Source organism: Drosophila mauritiana, chromosome 2R (genome assembly GCF_004382145.1).
Source record: "Drosophila mauritiana strain mau12 chromosome 2R, ASM438214v1, whole genome shotgun sequence".
In the NCBI taxonomy this organism is placed as follows: Eukaryota; Metazoa; Arthropoda; class Insecta; order Diptera; family Drosophilidae; genus Drosophila; species Drosophila mauritiana.
In genome coordinates, this window is record NC_046668.1 from 14,389,020 (window position 1) to 14,408,849 (window position 19,830).

At 47.2% G+C, this 19,830-nt stretch overlaps 7 protein-coding genes across 10 annotated transcripts; 3 read left to right on the forward strand and 4 right to left on the reverse strand.

Moving 5' to 3' along the window:
• The first annotated feature begins 342 nt into the window (after positions 1–342).
• LOC117137736 (monocarboxylate transporter 12) lies at positions 343–5,800 on the forward strand. 2 transcript variants are annotated; one of them, XM_033299318.1, is made up of 4 exons: positions 343–456; positions 3,931–4,046; positions 4,119–4,592; positions 4,651–5,800. In XM_033299318.1, exons 2-4 carry the CDS (start codon positions 3,969–3,971, stop codon positions 5,512–5,514), a joined length of 1,416 nt encoding a protein of 471 aa, XP_033155209.1. In that variant the 5' UTR covers positions 343–456; positions 3,931–3,968; the 3' UTR covers positions 5,515–5,800. The 2 variants fall into 2 exon arrangements, with proteins under 2 accessions (XP_033155209.1, XP_033155208.1); XM_033299317.1 differs by lacking the exon at positions 343–456 and adding an exon at positions 3,657–3,814.
• On the reverse strand, positions 1,369–3,408 carry LOC117137735 (transcription factor grauzone). Its single transcript, XM_033299316.1, has 4 exons — positions 3,194–3,408; positions 2,186–3,129; positions 1,744–2,125; positions 1,369–1,687 (listed from the first exon to the last, which is right to left on the reverse strand). The coding sequence occupies exons 1-4, from the start codon at positions 3,311–3,313 to the stop codon at positions 1,415–1,417; spliced, it is 1,719 nt and encodes a 572-aa protein (XP_033155207.1). The 5' UTR covers positions 3,314–3,408; the 3' UTR covers positions 1,369–1,414.
• On the reverse strand, positions 5,778–6,774 carry LOC117137741 (proteasome subunit beta type-6). The gene is made up of 3 exons (XM_033299324.1): positions 6,630–6,774; positions 6,092–6,566; positions 5,778–6,024 (listed from the first exon to the last, which is right to left on the reverse strand). The coding sequence occupies exons 1-3, from the start codon at positions 6,672–6,674 to the stop codon at positions 5,870–5,872; spliced, it is 675 nt and encodes a 224-aa protein (XP_033155215.1). The 5' UTR covers positions 6,675–6,774; the 3' UTR covers positions 5,778–5,869.
• Positions 6,775–6,887: 113 nt separating this feature from the next.
• Positions 6,888–8,044, forward strand: LOC117137737 (exosome complex exonuclease RRP42). The gene is made up of 4 exons (XM_033299319.1): positions 6,888–7,023; positions 7,081–7,277; positions 7,329–7,494; positions 7,550–8,044. The coding sequence occupies exons 1-4, from the start codon at positions 6,967–6,969 to the stop codon at positions 8,018–8,020; spliced, it is 891 nt and encodes a 296-aa protein (XP_033155210.1). The 5' UTR covers positions 6,888–6,966; the 3' UTR covers positions 8,021–8,044.
• LOC117137739 (ER membrane protein complex subunit 7 homolog) lies at positions 8,033–9,092 on the reverse strand. Its single transcript, XM_033299322.1, has 4 exons — positions 8,689–9,092; positions 8,481–8,627; positions 8,287–8,415; positions 8,033–8,228 (listed from the first exon to the last, which is right to left on the reverse strand). The coding sequence occupies exons 1-4, from the start codon at positions 9,022–9,024 to the stop codon at positions 8,103–8,105; spliced, it is 738 nt and encodes a 245-aa protein (XP_033155213.1). The 5' UTR covers positions 9,025–9,092; the 3' UTR covers positions 8,033–8,102.
• A 548-nt stretch (positions 9,093–9,640) lies between these two features.
• LOC117137734 (putative ferric-chelate reductase 1 homolog) lies at positions 9,641–16,365 on the forward strand. 2 transcript variants are annotated; one of them, XM_033299314.1, is made up of 8 exons: positions 9,641–9,751; positions 13,644–14,131; positions 14,196–14,530; positions 14,590–14,741; positions 14,802–15,423; positions 15,485–15,597; positions 15,797–15,952; positions 16,008–16,365. In XM_033299314.1, exons 2-8 carry the CDS (start codon positions 13,659–13,661, stop codon positions 16,125–16,127), a joined length of 1,971 nt encoding a protein of 656 aa, XP_033155205.1. In that variant the 5' UTR covers positions 9,641–9,751; positions 13,644–13,658; the 3' UTR covers positions 16,128–16,365. The 2 variants fall into 2 exon arrangements, with proteins under 2 accessions (XP_033155205.1, XP_033155206.1); XM_033299315.1 differs by having other exon boundaries at positions 15,824–15,952.
• On the reverse strand, positions 16,317–19,703 carry LOC117137733 (FAS-associated factor 1). Of its 2 annotated transcripts, none has more exons than XM_033299311.1 (13): positions 19,615–19,653; positions 19,396–19,464; positions 19,070–19,304; positions 18,868–19,011; positions 18,610–18,799; positions 18,354–18,555; positions 18,083–18,290; positions 17,879–18,024; positions 17,667–17,821; positions 17,463–17,608; positions 17,127–17,401; positions 16,945–17,064; positions 16,317–16,888 (listed from the first exon to the last, which is right to left on the reverse strand). In XM_033299311.1, exons 1-13 carry the CDS (start codon positions 19,651–19,653, stop codon positions 16,730–16,732), a joined length of 2,088 nt encoding a protein of 695 aa, XP_033155202.1. In that variant the 3' UTR covers positions 16,317–16,729. The 2 variants fall into 2 exon arrangements, with proteins under 2 accessions (XP_033155202.1, XP_033155204.1); XM_033299313.1 differs by having other exon boundaries at positions 16,730–16,888; positions 18,868–18,996; positions 19,615–19,703.
• Positions 19,704–19,830: the final 127 nt, after the last annotated feature.

Consider the following 19,830-nt stretch of genomic DNA (forward strand, 5'->3'; position numbering starts at 1 on the left):
TATAAAAAGAACTTGTAAATTAGTTTCTATGTAGGATAGTGTTTTGTATATTTGTAAGTAGCCCGATATAAGGATCAATCTCCAGCAATGTATGGGCTCATTCCACATTATGAACATGGGAACTTCCCATAAAAGCCAAAAGTATTCCTCCAAGGCAAACTCTATATAGCCATGTGCATCTGAGAGCAGAGTAAACAATGAATTTGTAAAAATCAAAAAGAAAAATACTATCATCTGGGCAGATCCTATGAAAGATGTTGGCAACACTGCCCACTACTCGTAATATAAGGCGGGTCTGGAGTAGCAAATTGTTTAAATAAGATTCGCTCGTCTCGCGATAAGCATCAAATCTAAATCTAGAAGAACCGAGCCGGCACGGTGATAGTGTGAAATTAAACAAAGGCAAACAATTTGGCTCCATTGACTGTGATTATTTATACTACCTAATTACATCAAGTGAGTGTCTTAATTTTGATGTGAGATAATATTTGACTTTCAAAAACATTGCGAAATTACCAGTCGAATACAATATTTGTTACTAGATTTTAAGTAAAGGTTTTCTTTGAGTTCAAATAATATTGCTTGATACTCTTAGAAGGCCTTCGTTCATTTTGCAACAAAATAAATGCCATTTACCTTATTTCAAAAGAGGGAACATATTATATAGACGAATAGATTTGTGAGGGAATCACCCAAAAATGTTCGCTTAGGGTCAGAAGATTACATTTCTTGATTTAACTTAATAGCTACTCATAAATATAAGTAAGGCATAGATCAGTGGGAATCACTTAAACCAATGGGAATCACAGCCAACAAAGTGGTGATGCAAAAAAAAGGTCAATAGATCATGGCAGATTTGCGTCGCAACATGTGTGGCTTGCAAAACTTTCCAAATATTCCATTGGTAAATAAGATGTTGCCACAGATGGAAAAACAAGACTTCGTAACTTGCATAGTCATTTCTTTGGCACAGATTGAGGATTCCGCAGAAGACTAGAATGTGTACAAACACACACGCCGATTGATGATACCTTTGAACTGATACCATGATAATGACAATTCGCTGATAAGGATTGAATCCACTTTTCCAAACCGACTCAAACTGGTTTCTCCGTCTGCCTGAGCCGCTGAAGCATCCCGGGTTGTTCGTCGATGTGCTATATGCGTCTACCATATATGTGTTATGAATTACCAGATTCGACCTTAATCGCTGATAACGCCAACTCCGATGTCCGTTTTACCAGTTCGAGATGATCGGGGGGGCAGATGGACAAACCAGTTTCAGCCGGTTGATCCCATCGACGCAGGGATTTCAATTAATAATCACATAATTTGTTTTTTACCCCGCTCGCCGCTGCAATCATCACAATAGGTGTCCCATTTGGTTTTTATTGCGTCAAAAGGTCACCTAGGGCTAGCATTCTGCTCGAGGGCTGCTGGTAGTTACTATCGCTTCTGCAGTTACCATCCCTCCTCCATCCTGCCTGGTCTCTGTGGTCTTGCGTACACTGACGGCGATTATGGTGTCTGATTTGCGAGGACGATTCAGTCGCTTGTGTCGGTTCTCCTCCCACTCCTTGCGGTGCACCTTCTTGCGGTGCGCATGCATGTTGGCATTTGAGTTAAAGGTCTGCGGGCAATGTGGGCATGTGTACAAAACCTCGCCGGTATGGGTTGTCATGTGTTCCTGCAAAAACAGTTCAAAACCAATTGCTTTTTTCAATCACTAACTTCACTAATTACCTTTAGTTCGTTTGGTCTCTTGAAGGCCTTTTCGCACATCGGACACTGATGACTACGCGCCGTATTGTGGGTGTACTTGATATGGTGCTGGTGTGCCTGTAGACTGGGGGAAATCTTCAGACAAAATTCGCACTGCATCGGCTGCAGGTTCTCAGCGGTATGCATCATTTTTATGTGGCGGGCCAGTCCATATTTGGTGGTTAGCATTGAGTCGCACAAGTGGCATTTGATTGCTGCCTGCGGCCCTCCCGTGTGCTCCTCCATGTGCCTGGCCAAGGCTTCGCGTCCTCTGATCGATTTTCCACACACATCACAGATCTTGGCATATAAATTCAAATGGACCAGCTTAACATGTTGCTGCATCGTATACTGACTGGGATAACTGAAAAATACCAATACAAATGTAAGAATCTGAGAAAGAGCAAATTTTTCGGTCACTCACGTTTTCTCGCAGTGCGTGCACTTGACCTGCCACTGCTCTCGGGGAATGTGAGTCAGCTTGTGGCGCTCATAGACGACGGCGCTGTAGAAGCTCTTGGAGCACTGTTCGCAGTGGTATAGTCGTCCGCGCGTCTTAATCTCATGCATGCGCATGTGCAACTCAAGACTTCGACGGTGGCCCATCACGCGTTCGCAGATGGAGCACTTAAAGGTTTCAGGGTCCTGGTGGCGGCGCAAGTGGTCCACCAGAACGCCCCGCTTAAAGAACTTTCGGTTGCAACACATTGCATAGCCGCGCTGCTTGTGCTCCCGTCTTACATGGGCCAGCATCTCGGAGAAGCCCTCCATTGGCAAGTTACAGATGTGGCACTGAACTTTATAGTGCTCGCGAATATATTCATTGAACTCTTGTGATTTCTGTATTTTAGGCAGACAGCTTGTATTGGGCCGTTCTGCAAATTGCACACGTCTACGACCTCTTGAACGTTCGCTAACCTTTCGCTTAAGCGTCTGCGGTTTTTTCTCCAAATCCCCTGGCTCCTCTGCTCCCTCCTTGCTGATGCAGTCGTCGGGTAGGAAATCCTGCTCCTCCTGATCCTCAAGCACATCGGCAATTGTCAAGTCAGCTTCGGGGAACTCGATTTTTATTTCGTTTAAATTGATTTGCTCCAGCACGGTCTTCAACTCTTCGCGTGCATCCTGTTGAGCGACTTTTCGAGGACGTCCACGACGTCGTTTGACGGAAGCGGCTACGCTCTCGTCGTGCTCGCTTTTCACGATGTGCTCTTCTAGAGCGGAAGCAACCACTTCTGGCGGAGATGTCTCCTTCAAAACAGTTTGCTCCAGCGCTTTGTGGGCTTGTTCCACATTGAGGTAAAAGTTGTGAAAGAGCAGAAGCTGTTCCCAGCAGGGGCCGCACACATAGCCGGCTCCTGAGGCAGGGATCTGAAAAAAGGTCACTCTTCAATAACAATAATAATAATAATACAGGTTAGATTTGTTTGTTTACCTGGAGCCAGAAGTGTTTCTCGATGATGCACCGCAGGCCCAGTGAATCGGCTTCCTCCGAGGCAAACTCTATATTGCCCACCGCGTCATCCACACTCTGAGTGCACAGGAAACAAGGCATTTGTGAGAGAGACGCGCGAAAATATACAAATAAAATTATTTAAAATGCGTGTTATTTTACAAATAAAAACAGGGCAAAGCACAGCTGATTACTGTCATCGCTAGCGGCTATCGATAACCGGCGCCAGAATAGTGAGACCATAGTCGTGTTTTTGAATTAACAACTTGGATTTATTTGTTTTCATTTGCATATAATAACCACGCTTAGATAAGCACTATCTGGAAAAGTAAACCCTAAATATTTTATTAAATGTATCTGTACTGACAGTTTCGCACTTAATAAGAAGGTGCATTCGCAGTCTCTAGAAGTGCGCAATAGTTCAGAATATACATTTTATGGCATTCGCAGAGAGGTCATACTGATTCAAAGTTTTGTGACTTTGGGATTAATTTATTTTAATTTAGGCTTTAATTCGCCTTAATTTGTTAAAACGTTGCTTACGAAATGGCCACGCAGTTTGGGCTAATCTCTGAGACGAGCCGTTCACCTCGTCTCCGCTGGGTAAATGCCATTTCGCCAGGCTTATCGGAACGCACTTTTACACCTGTCTTTAGACGCCATAAACAAATCCAGACGTTTTAATAACAGTCCACTTATCGCTGTTTACATATTTTTAGCCAGCTTAATCTCGACGAGAAACCCGCAGAGCACAGTCATGGATGTGCAATCGAGTCGCGTTGTCCCCGATGGTGGCTACGGATGGATTGTGGTGGCCGCCGTGGCCTTGATTAATGTGAGTGTTGTTCAATACTCTTGAAATGAATACCCAAAACTAAACATATTTATTGCATATGCCGGCATCCAGATGACCAACCAATCCATTTTGTCAGTGTTCGGCCAGCTCTTTGTGGGTGAGCTGCAGAAAATGCAAGAGGACACTTTTACGGCGGCCCTGATCACGAATCTAAACAGCCTAGCTCTCAATTTCTCTGGCCTCTTCATTGGTCCCGCGATCAAGAGCTTTAAGCCCCGAAATGTAGCCGCTACAGGCTGCATCCTAGTCGCCCTGGGCCTGGCTCTGTGCGCCTTTGCCACTGAAAGCTGGCACTTCATTCTGGGCTACAGTTTCTTCGTGGGTTTTGGACTGGGCCTCATCTCGCCCTCCACATTCATGGCCATTAACTCGTACTTCACCACTAAACGAGGACGGGCTGTGGGTGTCTCATTGGCAGGTGCTGGCCTTGGCCAGGTGCTTATCCCTCACCTAGTGCGGTACCTCTTGGATAACCACGGCTTTCGCTACGCAGTCCTATCCATGTCTACCCTATCACTATTTGGGGTAAGTTAAGAATATAATATTATGTTGACCCAATGCTTACAGCCTGAGTACTTTACAGCTTTTTGGTGCTGCCTTCCTGAAACCGCTAAACCAACCTGCCAAGCACAACAACCGCAAACACATTCGACTCCTGACCGAGGCCGATGGCGAGAAGACTAGTCCCCTGCAAGTAGTGGTTGTTCCTACTAACCAAAGCAAGATCGAGCGTAGCCCGCAAAATGTGGATACTCTGTGCAGCCGAATGGGACAGCGGCTGGTACAGGCAATGGATCTGGAGCTGCTCAAAGATTTAGTGTTCTGGAGCATCATTGTGGGCATGGCTCTAGTTTATACGGCCACCATAAACTTCACGATGATTTTTCCTGGTTTTCTTGGACAAACAGCACAGCTTAACAGCCAAATGGTGGCCTTCTGCATGTCCCTTGTCGCTGGCGCCGACATTGTGTGCCGTTTGCTGCTGCCCATCGTCACAGATCACCTTAGAATCCCCTATCGTGTTGTGTTCCTGTTCGGCATTGTTGGACTCTTTGTCGCCCGTTGTGTGCTTGCCGAGAATCAAGCGCTGCCCGTCATCATCACCATGTCTGTGTTGACAGGCATGATGAAATCAGCCACTGTAATCAACAACAATCTCACCATATCCGCGCATTGCCGCTCGGAAAAACTGGCCGGCGGCCTGGGACTGAGCATGATGTCCAAGGGCGTTATTGTAATCACAGTGGGTCAGCTGCTGGGATGGGTGCGGGACTACGCCGACTCCTACCTAATATGCCTGTATGCTCAAGGAGCTATTCTGCTCGTGGTGGTTCTTGTTTGGACACCGGAGATATTGTACCGCCACCGCAGGCAGCGATGTGCCACCAACAAGTCCATGGAGACGCAGTCTATAGACGCAGCTGAAGTGGCCAAACTCAACTCCTAAATCTCTGGTCACTACTTGACTGGATTAGAGTTTAAGCGAGGGATGGATATCGGTATTGACTGTCATGTGATAGGCGATGGAATGACTTCCCTGTGGGGAACATTCCACTCTCGCCGCAGTAGTTATCTGAGTTGTGAGGAAGGACCAGTGTCAGGAACAGCACTATCTTTATGACTGCATCTTACGCTTAGGTTTTCGATTATTTATTACCATTTTAGCCCCTAGACCTAACTTTTGTACTGCCATAAGAGCCAAAATACAAATTAAAGTATCCATATTACAAAAACCAGGTTTATTACCATGAGACGAGTTTGCAACTCTTTCTCCGTCGATCTTATTTGGGTAGGTATACTATTTATTCTGAGGAAATGAAGCTGGGAGTGCTGGAAACAGCCGATGCGCCCGATTCCGTGTTGTAGAAGATGCGGCGCTCGATGCCATCCTTGGTGATGATGCCAATGCGCACCACACCACCAGAGCTGCCGTCGTGGTAAATAGCGTGCTGGACAGCTGTTGGAGGAGGTTTAAATGGGATTAGTTTTAAGGGAAGCCGCTTTTGTTTTTTGGGATTACCCACCCTTCTTGACGAATGTAACGCAATCCTCCAGCGCCATATTGGGGCGGTAGTGCTCCCTAACAAATCCGTAGATAAAACTGGATCCCGAACCGCCGATGGTGCAGGCCTCGCGGGTCAGCATGCCGCCCAACGGGATGCTGTACACCTGGCCGCCGCGCTGCTCATCCCAACCAGCCACAATGATGCCGGCGAGCAGGGACTCGCGGTAGCTGTAGCAGTAGTTACGGAACTCTGAGGCGGCCTCGAACACCAGAGCATCCTTGTTGGTCTGGTTCTCGTGATAGTTCAGCGAGTAGGCCACAATGTCGGCAATGGCCTGGGTGTCGGCGGCCGATCCACTGCGGCAGCAGTACACTTTGTCCGTGATGCGGGTCAGCTTGTCGGTGACCCGGTTGGCCACATAGGCACCCGAGCTGGTGCGCGAATCGGCTCCAATGACCACTCCGCCATCGAACTCCACGGCCATAATGGTGGTCTGCAAATAGGTTGGATTGAGCTCTTAGTACGCAGTTATGTGGTTGATGCTTTTCATACTTACACCAGTGCTGACCGGTGTGTCGGTGAAATCAAAGTCGGGTTGCATTTTGATCTTTAAATTTGTTACAATTCAATTTATAATTGATGTTTGGTTGAAAAGCCGCACGAACACGAAATGACTGGCTTGTTTTGGATAAGTGTTACCAGATGGCGATGGGAAATGACTGTGCTCCGAATAAAAAATATACACCTTTCGCACTGAATTGTAGTATAGAGTAAAATCGAAATGCCGATAGTCCTGGTTCTCCCTGGTATGCGGTATATCGATAGCATCGATGTGGGTTCATTGCACATGTTGAATTTGTTTTGAATATTTGTTTTCTTAAATTAAGTTAAAAATGGCATACGTTGCACTGAGCGAAGCTGAAAAAACATATATTCTACACGGCGTGGAGGTGTGTTGAAAGGATATGCAAGAAATATAGACTGTTCCTTAATCGATGCGTTTCCAGGATGACTTTCGTTGCGATGGACGTTCTCGACGGGATTACCGACCCATGGACCTGGAAACCGGACTGGTTAGCAATGCCAGTGGATCCGCCCGCCTTCGGCTGGCGAACACAGACATACTGGTGGGCGTGAAAACCGAGATTGATGTACCCAACCCGCTGACGCCCGAGTTTGGTAAACTGGAGTTCTTTGTGGATTGGTAATGATGCAACTAAAGTTCGAAGAATATGCCATAACACATACATTTCAGCTCTGCTAATGCCACCCCGGAGTTTGAGGGACGCGGGGGTTCGGATCTGGCCCAAGAACTTATTCTCTCCCTAAAGAACGCCTACGAATCGCCATTGGCCTTCAACTACCGCACGTTGTGCCTCATTCCGGGTCAGCAGTGCTGGAAGCTGTACATAGACATCTTGGTTAGACTCTAGTAATACCTAAGAATTCACAAAATGCTAATGCCTGTGCTTGCAGATTCTGGAGTGTGGCGGCAATCTGCACGACGCAGTGTCGCTGGCCGCCAAAGCGGCTCTGTTCAATACAAAGTTGCCCCGGGTGACGGCCACCATGTTGGATGCCGGCATCACAGACCTCATCATATCGGACAATCCTTATGACTGCACACGCATCGGCATTGAGACGGTTCCGCTGTTGGTCACAGTTTGCAAGATCGGTGACTATGTCCTAGTGGATCCTTCGGCGGAGGAGGAGGTCTGCAGCACAGTGAGCATGGTTGTGTCAGTTTCCATGCGGAATGGACAGGCATTCCTCTCCGGTACACACTTGACCGGCGGCGGGGCCATGCACCGGGACACCATGCGCAACTGCCTGGAGCTGGGCCTGGCCATTGGTGAGCACCTGGACCGGCTGCTCACTAAAATGCTAAATCTGGAGCAGGAGCGCGTCGGACTCAAGCGGCCGCAAATAGTAGGATTTCTTAAATAAAGCGGCAAAGTCTTATAATGAAAATTTACTATTTAATCGCTCCAATTAGGCTTAATACTAAAAGCTATCTGGTGGCCAACTACTACTGGTCCTTGCGCTTCTTCGCCTGCCTGACGGCCGGAGCAGGCTTCTTCTCCTTGGGCTCGGGCTGCTTGCCCGTTAGCAGCGAAGTCAGCATTTCGCTGATCTCGGGCATATCGTTGCCCATCTGTGGAGAGCATGCTTTATATAATACCAAAGTGCTATACGTGATCCTCACGGCTTACCTTGGGGAACTGCAGATTGTCGATCTCCTTCTTTGTCTCGGGATCGTTGATCATCTTGGGCAGCACCAGCATAAGGAGCAGAGGCAGCACCATCATCAGGACCATGGGGCTGAACAGGAAGTCGGTGATCTGTGTGGGTCAAGAGCAAAAGTTAGTTTTGTGATTCTTCCGTTGGAGGCAACATAATGATGCACCTTCCACTGCTCTCTGGTCTGGAAGTATTTAAAGGGCACCAGTGGCTTCACGCGCAGTGGATATGCCACCTGCATAATTTGGGCGGGCTGCACAAAGTTCACTTTGCGGGCGCGGAACTTTCCCTTGGGATTGATCTCGACGCGCACCTGCAATTGAAGAAATGTTTAGTGATTCTGGCATCATCTTGAAAGGATTTCCTTAACTGACCGGCTCATAGAACACATCCGGGTGGTGGACATCCAGGATATAGCTGCCGGATGGCACTCCGCTGATCATGAACTGCCCATCCTCGCGGACGAATCCCTTAAATTCGCCGTCGTTGATGGACAGCGTGATCTCCGTGTGCCACTTCGGCGCATTCTTGTTCACCGGAGCACTTCGTCCGCCTCCTTGAGTGGGTGGAAAAATGGAATCTGGCGGGGAGACGCGTCCTTCGATGGTGTACAGGCCAGACACCTCGTCCACCAGTTCGTCCTGGCCAATGATAACCTCACAGCTGACAATGGCCAGAAGGGCCGTAAAAACAAATAACTTTAAGCACATTATTCGGGTCAAAGTAAATTTTTTCTCCAATTTTCCAATTGTCAGCCGATTATGTGACCGTTTGTGAGATTGTGTAAAATCCAATAACAGGGCTGGCAACAATTTTCCGCAAATGTTACGGCAACGCGGGAAATTTAAATGTGTGTAAGCAATGAAAGAAACATGTCTTACATAAATTTGCTGAAATTCTTACAGAATATGTTTGAACAAACCATTGATATTGCATTATATTGCATTTAATATTTCATTGAAATGCTTGGTCCGAAATGCGCAGATCAAAATTGCTTATAATTATAAAAATTATTTAGGAACTTCAATGAACCGATATTTCAATGTATCTTTTTTAGTATAAAGCCCAAAAGCGCAGACCCTTAGATGTTGCAATGCTTAAGATTTCACAATGGATGTTAGCGTTAAAGAATAAACCTCCCACCTCCCGCCTTCTTTAAATGTTGTTATCAAAATGATTTTGAAAACCAGTTTCGCTGACTTAAAACCAAAAAGCTCAGTAGTTGGCGGTATCGGCGGTTTGGCTTACTATCGATACACGACTGAAAACCCATTTCAAATGCTTCACAGCACTTTTCGAGCGCTCTCCGCGGACTTTTCAGTCGTTGGCGGCATTTCGTTGCGTTCGGTTTGCCATATCCACTCTGTTGATTGGACAAGAAGTACGGAGCTAACGCAGCTCGGAGTGTTTTTCGAATATTGTTGACGGCGATTTTAGGTTAGTGCGTGCTTTGACAAACGGGTTTTGAGTTATTCGCGATGAATGGCGACGGCGTTCGCGTTCGCGTTCTACTGGGCGTGCAGGTGTGCCCATGGCCAATAAGAGCCACATGCCGCGCTTGCAACATGCAGCGTGCAACAGGCCACACATCAAGTTCAGCCTGAAGCGCAATCTTAACTTTGTTGTGGTTTTTGGGCAATGTCAATGGGATGAACGTTGGATCAAATCTGACACCGATCCCCTAATTAGCACATAAAAATTCCAAAGTTACTGCTGTGTTTTTGTATCCAATCCACTTGAACTGTGTCGCATGTACAGTGAAACCGGTTTCAGAAATGTTAATGATGCTGAGATCACACAAACCCCTACCTCCGCCCCGCCCCCTCCCCGCACTCAATCAATTCAACGCTTGCATAGATTTATCTTTCTTTTTCGCACACAACATTTCAATGGCAAGACGCACTGCAAGTCTTCTAGTAACGATCACAATGGCTAATAATAATAAATTAATTAGGCACTCGAAAATAGAAACAAAAGCTAGTGAGTGATGTCAAGCGTCGCGCCTGCGCAAAGTTGATGGTGATGTAAACAAGTCGCAACAATGTTAACCAACTTATTCGGGTTTATCTCGGGACGTGCCCTGGTCCCTTTATAGGAATTGGCACACTCGCGGCCACGAGCTCAGTGGCTTGCGCAATTCGATGGCTGATTAATCAGCGGCGACTGTCACTTTCCACAAATGCACTTCCATGCATAAGTGTCGCTCAACTAATGACGGCAGACAGTACGGTTTGGTACAGTTTTTGTTTTTGGACCCCACTTGGCGAGGCGATTTCCTCGATCTGTGCGCGATGTGATGTCATCTAATGGGCATTTGATGTGAATACATCGAATCAATATTCGAGTCGTTAAGGCCTTTTTCTCGGCCCCGCGACTGTGGCACAGTTTACGCATTCTACTTAGAGTTTACAGTGAACACCTGTTCGGATCTCAATCAATTAATTTGCACTTAGTTTTGAGGGAAGTTACTGTAAGGGACTGTATTGGTTACTAATAATACATAGACATATGATGGGTGGTTATGCTATAGCTGGTACATTTCATTACTATTCCTAACCATTAGTAGTTAAAATCGATCTATAGTCGTACGACCTGTTGTCTATCGCCTGGTTAAACATTAATTTAGGCCCCCGTCTTTGACACATGCCACTCAAGTTCCAAGTGCAAATGTTGATCAATCCTATTCGGTATGCACAGAGCTAGCCTGAAAATTCAGTATCCATGCTTCCTTTCCAAAAAGCCAACCGAATGGGTGGAAGGGTCTAGTACTCGGTTGCCTGGAACTGCGCACCACAGGCCCAGGTAGTTAACCCAGTTTACACAGGTTCTGGCACGCGATGTCCGGCCAAGATTGTTGCGGTGCAAGGAAATTGGGCGACCACCTTGACCAGAACCCATCCCCCTGGTCACTCCGCCAACCCCTTTGAACTATTTGGATGGGGTCAAAAGCCAATAGTTGGCGTGTGCTACACAAACTACCTAGAAATAGTCAATCCAACATGTCCAATGGATGATACGACGAACAAACAAATAGATATAGAACTATTTCAATCTTATCGACTTACAGGCATATGCCAATTATGATCGCTTTTCGCAACTTTAGAAGTGGGTGATTCAGCACAACCGATCTTAAGTGACATCGAGTCCAAGAAGGTGGGTTTTACCCAGTCGTTTACCTTTCTGATGGCGGCGATCTACATATCATTCGCATTGATCGAAGCAATTAGAGTTGGTGTGTCAAAAACGTATAAGTGGATATGTTTCGTGCAGTGTCTACACACCGATAGCATTCAAATTGCGATTATTTTGTGTACGAGTTTTAAAACTGGCTTTTTAGCAAGGGCACGACCAGCTTGTGTATAGTATATACTATATACTATATATATATATATATGTGATATATGCCCCTTACAATGGAGTTACAATGGAGGTAAGGGGGCCCACATAATGGCTCATTGTTGCTGTCGGAAAAGTCGCTAATCAGTTTTGTCCCACGTTCACAGAAAACAAAAGCCGAGTTCCAGTTGAGTTTGGTTGTTGGGTCGTGGTTATAGGGCTATAGTCGTATGGGTAGGCCAATGGCTATATGGCGCGAAACGCTTATTAATGTGCCAAGAATTTAATGGAAAGCATTTATCGTTACTTTTGTGCCACGGCGGCAGGTGAAATTTCTTTTGGTTTTCACTTCGCCTTCTACAGACGTATTGCGTACTACCAGATACATGTGTATATATGTATCTACCCAACGATGTAGATATGTGCAGCGATACCTTCGCGAAGGTCTGGGTGAATGTTTTTTTTTTTTTTAGATAAATCACTCACAAATGTATTGATATTTGACTTTCAAGGTCTAACCAAATGCGAACACCCATTGTGCGGTTCTTGAAAGACTTCGAAGCGGTCAGAGGTTCAGCCAAAACCAGCTGCCAAAATTTGTTGTAAACAATGACTGTATCGAGCTAAAGCCGCGCTTTAATTAACATTTAGCTGGCACCTCAAAGAAAGGCAAATGTATAAAAACAAGTAAGCCAGCATTTGTGAGATACAAGCGCTATAAAACCCGCCAAGGTCAATCGTAAACGCTTTCAAATTCAAGTTCAATTCGAATTCTTGACACGAAGCGGGATAAAAATATAGATGACTTACAGATACAGCACAGATACAGATACAAGCAACCATGCTGCTGTCGATGAATCACTGTTGTCTGTATTCCCACCACCGCACATGGGAAAGTCCCAGGCCCATAACATATTCTACCCACTCACTTCCTCATTGATCTTGATCTTGGTTTTAACGAAAGCAAAAGTCATCTTGTGACTCGCGGGGGAACTGACCTCGTTAATGTTTTCTTAACCCTGCGAGTGTGTGAATAAAAGTGGCACCCGTAACCCGTAAATCCCAGCTAGTGTGCCGATTTGCTTAAGTACAATAAACGTTGATTTATAGCCCAGCTGGCGAGTAATTAGCTCGACCCATAGGCGTATGCGTAATATATATTTGCAGTCAGGTGGAATATTACGCATACGCAGCGATGCCTGACGACCAGCGATATTCCCCAAGTGATAAGCGCCGAGTGGCCGGGCAATCTGAAAGCTAAACGGTGTTAAGCGATACGTCCGCGGCAAATATGTTATATCCATATCGGGGTAACACAATCTCGACCACAATCGGTCGCATTCGTAATTAAATGGCAGCATTTTGATTTGGAGTCTGGGCATTATGAATAGTAACCAATTAGTTAATATTACTTTCAGCAAATGAAGAACTTAACATAAAGAGAAGTTTAGATATGTTTTGGTTGCTTAACTTCAACTTTTAGGTTTGTGGTTAATTGTATTTTATACTATAATCCTAAATACAAGCGAAATTACACAAAGATACATATAAATTATAACTTCTTGCACAAAAAGAGAGCTACCTATAGAGTATGTAACATTTATATCATCATGAAACCAACGTTGGGACTTGAAGTGCCATCCACTCAGTAGCTGTAGATACTTCGATCGTTATCAAATATGTAGATGCACAGATAGATTCGCAATTCACTTGTTTGCGGGTTCGCTGAAAACGTGCCCCCGATAAGCGGGAAAGCAATTATTTATGCCATGGTAATTAAACAGACGACAGAAGATGGAAATGACGAATGTTTGACGAGGGTTTCAGATAGCTACATACATATACAGATACATATATGTATACATATGGTTTCTCTGTGGGGTCAGGAGGAAGCAAAGGGGAACGGAAGTCGGGACACGGTTCGCTACTGATCACTCAATTACCATTCGATAGCGAAAATCAAAACTCTAAGCGGCATTGTGTACCACGACAGGTGCTCCCTCCATAGATGATGCAGCCGCTGACGATGCGGAGTTGGCTGGCGACGCTGGTGACGGCGCTGCTGGCGGTGGCTATCTGGCCGGATCCGGGCCAGAGTTTGCCGCAAGGTGCTCCGGAAACCGTGTGCGACACCATGCTGCCGTTCCACTCCGGCGGCAGTGTGCTGCCCCAGAACAGTGTGTCGCCCTTCAGCGTGGAGACCTCCTCCTCGACACTTGGCCAGGGTCAGACGCTTCGCGTGGATCTGACGGGTGTGCCGGCGGGCCTGAGCTTCGGTGGCTACATGATCCAGGCGCGCAATCGGAATCCACCGCATCAGATCATCGGACAATTTGGACCCGCCCGCGATGGCACCATTAAGCTAATGAACTGCGAGAACTCCGTGAATAATTCAGCGACGCATAGCAATGCCGGGAACAAGCAGCAGGTTATCCTGGAGTGGCAATCGCCAGTGGACTTCCTCGGCGAGGTGGTCTTCAAGTGAGTAGCGGGGGAATTAATTGCCAGGGATCAACTCTATCTTTCATTTGTATACCCATCACAGTGCCACCATTGCCCAGAGCTACAATGAATTCTGGGTGGGCGTGCCCTCTCAGCCCGTTCAGATAGTCCGTCGCGATCTGTCCGCTGCTCCACCACTGCCCACACTGAGTCCATCTGCCCCTGCGGGCACCACCCGTGCTCCCTATGTGCCGCCCAGCTATGTGGCGCCAAACAACGTGGTTGCCGTTTCCACGGATCCCATCTATAATGGCTGTGGACAGAGCAAGAACTGCTTTGGATTCCCCGACGGTTGTGTGGCGACGAAGAGCTGTACATCCATCACTGTGGTCACGGTGCGGGGAGATGTCTTCGAGTTTGAGATTCAGTCCGGCAAAGGTGAGTCATTCGTATATTTTTTTCTCCAAATTGGTCTTTATCTTCATCGCCGTTTCTAGGAACCAATGCTGCTTACGTGGCAGTTGGTCTTTCCGATGACGCCAAGATGGGTGACGACTTGACTACTGAGTGTGTACCAGAGAATGGCCGGGTTAACCTCTATTCCTCCTTGACTTCGGCCTCTCCTTACTCGGCAGTGAGATCCAATGTGGTAAGTTTGACTCACATATCGAATGCAGAACTTACCTCTTAATGGATACGTCTCTCTTAGAACCAGAACTCCGCCCGTCTGCTGGACGCCTCCATTGTGGACGGAGTGATCTACTGCCGTGTGCAAAGGGATGCAGTGACCAATGTCCAGGGACGCACCTTTGATCTTCGCAATGGCAAGTACCACCTGCTGGTGGCATCCGGCAGCAGCCTTAAGGAGAACAGCGTGGGCTACCACGACATTGGACGGCTGCCCTCGGCACAACCGATCAATCTGGCGGAGGTGCAAGACTTGAGCGGATCTAGCAAGCTGCTCATCCAGCTCCATGGTGCCTTCATGATTGCCGCATGGATTGGAACCACCTCGCTGGGCATCATCTTTGCGCGCTACTTCAAGCAGACGTGGGTGGGCAGCCAGAGCTGTGGCAAGGATCAATGGTTCGCCTGGCATCGCCTTCTCATGGTCACCACCTGGTCGCTCACCGTGGCCGCTTACGTGCTCATCTGGGTGGAGCTGAAGCGGGCTGTGTGGCATGCTCATTCGATAATCGGTCTGATCACGGTGATATTGTGCTTCATTCAACCCATTGGAGCTCTCTTCCGACCGGGTCCCAATGACAAGAAGCGGCCATACTTCAACTGGGGTCATTGGCTGGGCGGTAACCTGGCCCATATTCTGGGAAGTGAGTTCAGCAGTCGGAGATCATCCAAATATATATGTCTTATTCCCGAATTTTCTTGCAGTTGTTACCATCTTCTTTTCTGTAAAACTACCAAAGGCCGAGCTGCCCGAGTGGATGGACTGGATCCTGGTCAGCTTCGTGGTGGTGCATGTGCTCGTCCACCTGATATTCTCCGTAAGTAAACCGCTCCGTAGTGGTTGGGTGTTTCTCCCCTCTCATGTGACCCCGAAGTGTACAAAGATTAGACCCAGCATCGCCTGCCTGCCTGTACAGTGGTTCTAGTTGTGTCCCTAAACGTTCATTCATTCCATACTAATTCATCTGTCACCCATCATCCGCTCGAGAACTGGTGGCTACGTCCCTTAATGTGTAGATCGGCTTGTGTTTGAATCATTGGCAGATTGGCGGCATGGCCTCGGAGCGTCATCTCAGCCAGCGGGCGAACACCTTCCAAATGGGCGACATGTCCCATCATCAGCAGCACGCCATGCGGAATGGCATGAGCATGGAGCGGAAGATGGATGCGCCGGTAAGTAGTGATCTATATTGTCCATATTCTTCATCCTGTGACTTCCCAATTTCAGTATGCGGGCATGCGCAAGGGATTGCTTGGAGTTTACGGCGTGGTGCTGTTTCTCTTCGTGGCGGTCCTGATCCTGCTGGTGGTGCTGGCGCCCATCGAACAATTCCTGGGAAAGTCCTAGGCCGCCTAATTCGGATGTCCTGTAACCTGTCCCCTTCCAATACTCGTGTCAGTTTTGTGTGCTCATTGTTTAACCCCTTCCGCCCATGGCTCTGCCCTGCCCACCACCCAAATCCCCATCCGTTTCCCATTCAGCTTTGTGTTGTTAAGTGTAATTAGGCGCATGTGTAACCTGGGGCGGAGCGTTCAGTACATGTTATATAATTTATTATTAATAAAATAAAACAAGCCAACATAAATGCAGTACTTTCTTTCTCTTCTTTGCTGCTATGCTCAATTTCTATCTGCTGCACTACATGCATATATGTTTTGCCGGTAGTATCTGGTGCTGGTGAGTGCTGATCGATCGGATTGCGTTGGATTATCCTATGTTTAGTATGGATTTGTATAAAACCTTGACTCTTAATTGCAGCTAGAAATGATCATTATCTTTAGATATAGGGATATATGTATGTATGTGGTGTGTATGCTTTCGTAAACTTTTTGCTTCTTGCTCCGCTTAATTAAAGTACGTAAATTATAGGTAGATCTACAATTTTCAGATATTAATGCAAAAACTAAATCCAATCGAACGAAACGGCCTTAAAGTTACTACGAGCGGAATCATCGCTCCTCCAGGATGACCGTTTCCTGCGGATACAGCTTGAGCGACTCCAATGTTTGGCTACTCTCGATGGCCGTGAGATCCCGCCGCGGCCAGCTGCTGATTAGTTTGTACTCCTCGATGAGGAAACCATTGGCCGTCACAAAGTTGAGCAGATCCTGGTCAAACAGAGAACAGTCAACAGGCAATTCAAGTGTGGCTTGGTAGCACCTACCTGTAGGTTGTTGTTGGTGAAGAAGCGCCGCTCCAGGAAATCACCAGTGGGCTTACGCACTCGAATCTTTGAAGTCCCCGTTTCCTGTTCGGACGGCTCCTGAGGTAGGGATTGTTGAGCCTGGGCGAAATGTGTATTTATAAGCGGTTTATCACGCAGAAAGAAAAGCAACATGAACATACAACTAATCTAATGGACTCGCGTCTAGCATCTTCTTCGGCCCGCTCGGACTCCATTCGTTTTCGCTCGGCCAATTGGGCAGCCTCCTTCTGCCGCTTTGCCGCATCCTTAGCCATGTCGGCTTGCAAAGTTTCCTGATAGGCCATGTCCTGCTCTGCCTTCACCTGATCACGGGCAGCGCGTTCGTCCTCTTGCCGTATTTCCACCTGCAGCTGCTCTTCAAACATTTCGCAGGTTTCAATGAGCCTCGAAAGCAAGTCATCCAGACCAATGTTACCTGTAAAGTATGGAATTGTAATACATAAGCAATATTTTTTAAAAGATTTCAGTGGGCATACCATGAATCACAGATAAAACTTCGCAATTGCTGCCCAGCTGGCGGCTTTTTCCCACCAACATAATGGCTGGCAGCTTGTCCAATTTAATGTTTCTGGCCGTCAGAGAGGCGTTGCTGCTAACGCAGGCCGTCAACGAGGAGAGAAACCTGCAGCACATATAACTTGTCAATAAAGTAAGCTAGAAATACACCAATAACGGCTCACATGTCCTTGTTGCTCTCGTAGGTCATATCCCAGCCATATAAAACGAACTTCTCTTTGAAAGTTTGGATAATGCTCTCATGTTTCATCAGTTGATCACAGAAAACGTTGATGAGAATGCTCTTGCCGTGATGCAAGTAAATGGCCAACAGCTTGCGCTAAAATCACATGCCAGTTGGTAATATAATTTATAAGAGCAATTAGTCAAAATTTACCTCCTTGGCGGATCGAAGGCAGGCCAGCTGCTTGGCGTTTTCAAGGCTGCCCACAAAAAATTCGGGACAGGGCTCGCCATAACGCGCCTTGTAGTTCTCGACAAACTGCGTGGAGCCACTTATCTCATCATCCGTGTCGTTTGGAACTGGAAAAGTAAATAACTTTACCTACTGCATTAGATAGAAGGTATTTATAATGCATACTTAAGTGTCTGTTGGGGGGCTGAGCGGGTGGCGAGTCAGTGAATATGTACTCGGCGTTGTTAAAGTCTGTGGCATCCTCGAACTCATCTGTCGAGCTCTCACTGTCCACGGTCACCACATCGAATGCGTTGTGCTGGTTGGAATTTGTTGGCGCTGTACGCTCCGTGCTGCGAACAGCGAATCTATGCGACAGCCCAATGCCAGATTGCTAAAGGGTTTGCAGCAACAGATAGGATTAAGCTAGCATCAGACATTACTGATATCGACGTACCGCCAGAGTGGTGTCATTGTCACAACCGTTGGGCCAGCCGGTCCACTCCTGGTGGCGCACTGGTATGCTCTTGATGTCGAACACGTTCATCTTTACCTCTTGCACTGTCATACGTCCTGGCAGGCTAAGAGTGAGTGGCGGGTCCGATTCGAACTGTATGAAAATGGTGAAGTCCTTGTCCACGCGCTGCGCCACTTCATCCCTATACAAGATTTGTGAGTACAATGTTTTGAGGAGTATTTTCGAGCGGACTCACTGTTCGGTGTCCATGAAACCGTCCTCGGTGAGGTCCACCAGGATCAGTTCGTTCTCCGGGGAGAGATCTAGGTTGCATAAACGCGTGCCCAGCTGCTGTGCATCGCTGGCTTTGGAGGGTGGCCAGCCGCGAATGGCTTGCCTGCACACAGGCACACTTGTCTCGGCAAAAATTTTTCGTTTAAGTTGTTCTAATAGAGAAATGTAATGGTTAGTTGACTCAGGCGGCGCGAGATCAAGATCCAGTAGAAATCCTTACCAACTGTGGCCTCCGATGGTAAACGGAGCTGGTAGAGTTGCTGGTTAAAGTGGATGTTGAAGGTGATCACGTTCTGGTTGTTGTTTTGGCTGGACGCGGGGTCCAGGTTGATACTGGACGTCAGCTGGGCTAGCAATTGTGACGCTATAGTAGATACGTTTCAAGTCAAGGGACAAAAGCGGCGCTATCATGTTCAACTCACTTGGAAATCTTTGCTGGATGTGCGGCTGATTTAGGTTTAGGTTTTGGTTCTGGTTTTGCAGGGCGGCCGCAAAGAAAGCGGACGCGTTCGAGGTCCCGGGCATCTCATCATAGCCAGGCGGACGGAAGCCGTTCGTGCTCTCTACGGGATTCCTGACCGGTTGCTCTGGCAATAGGATAGGATGGGGACTGGTCAGCGGCGCATCCTCGTGCGGGATCACCCGACTCAGAGCCTCCTACAAAGAGACAACGTAGTGTTATGACAAGGCATTTGCGGAGTTGGGGGATTCAAAACAGAGCAACTGAACAAAGAATCTGCACACTCACCACCAGGTTCCAGTCAGCGGCCTCCAAGTGGGAAAAGGCCTCGCCCACATCGTCGATGCCCGTAATGCTCTGCGGATGAGCATAAAAACCATTTAGTACCATATAGTTCGATATTGGAGCTATCTGCCAAAGTCACCCATACACCAAAAACGCACACGCATCGCAATGTGCGCAGCGAAATTGAGGGTGATTTCGGGGGAGATCTATGAAGAGCATTACCTGAAAACTGGTCAAGGTCTCTTGCTTGTTCTCCGACATTGGAAACGCTTGTGGTTCGCTTTGTTTGGCCGATAAACTCTTCTTTAAACTCTACTGATTTTCACTACAAAAAATTACACAAAGAAAAAAGTGGCTAGTCAGTGTGGCCAGTTGAGAGTAAGCGATTTATGCGCAGCAGCGCTGCTGCTGCTAACAGCACCTTGAATTAAATTTGTT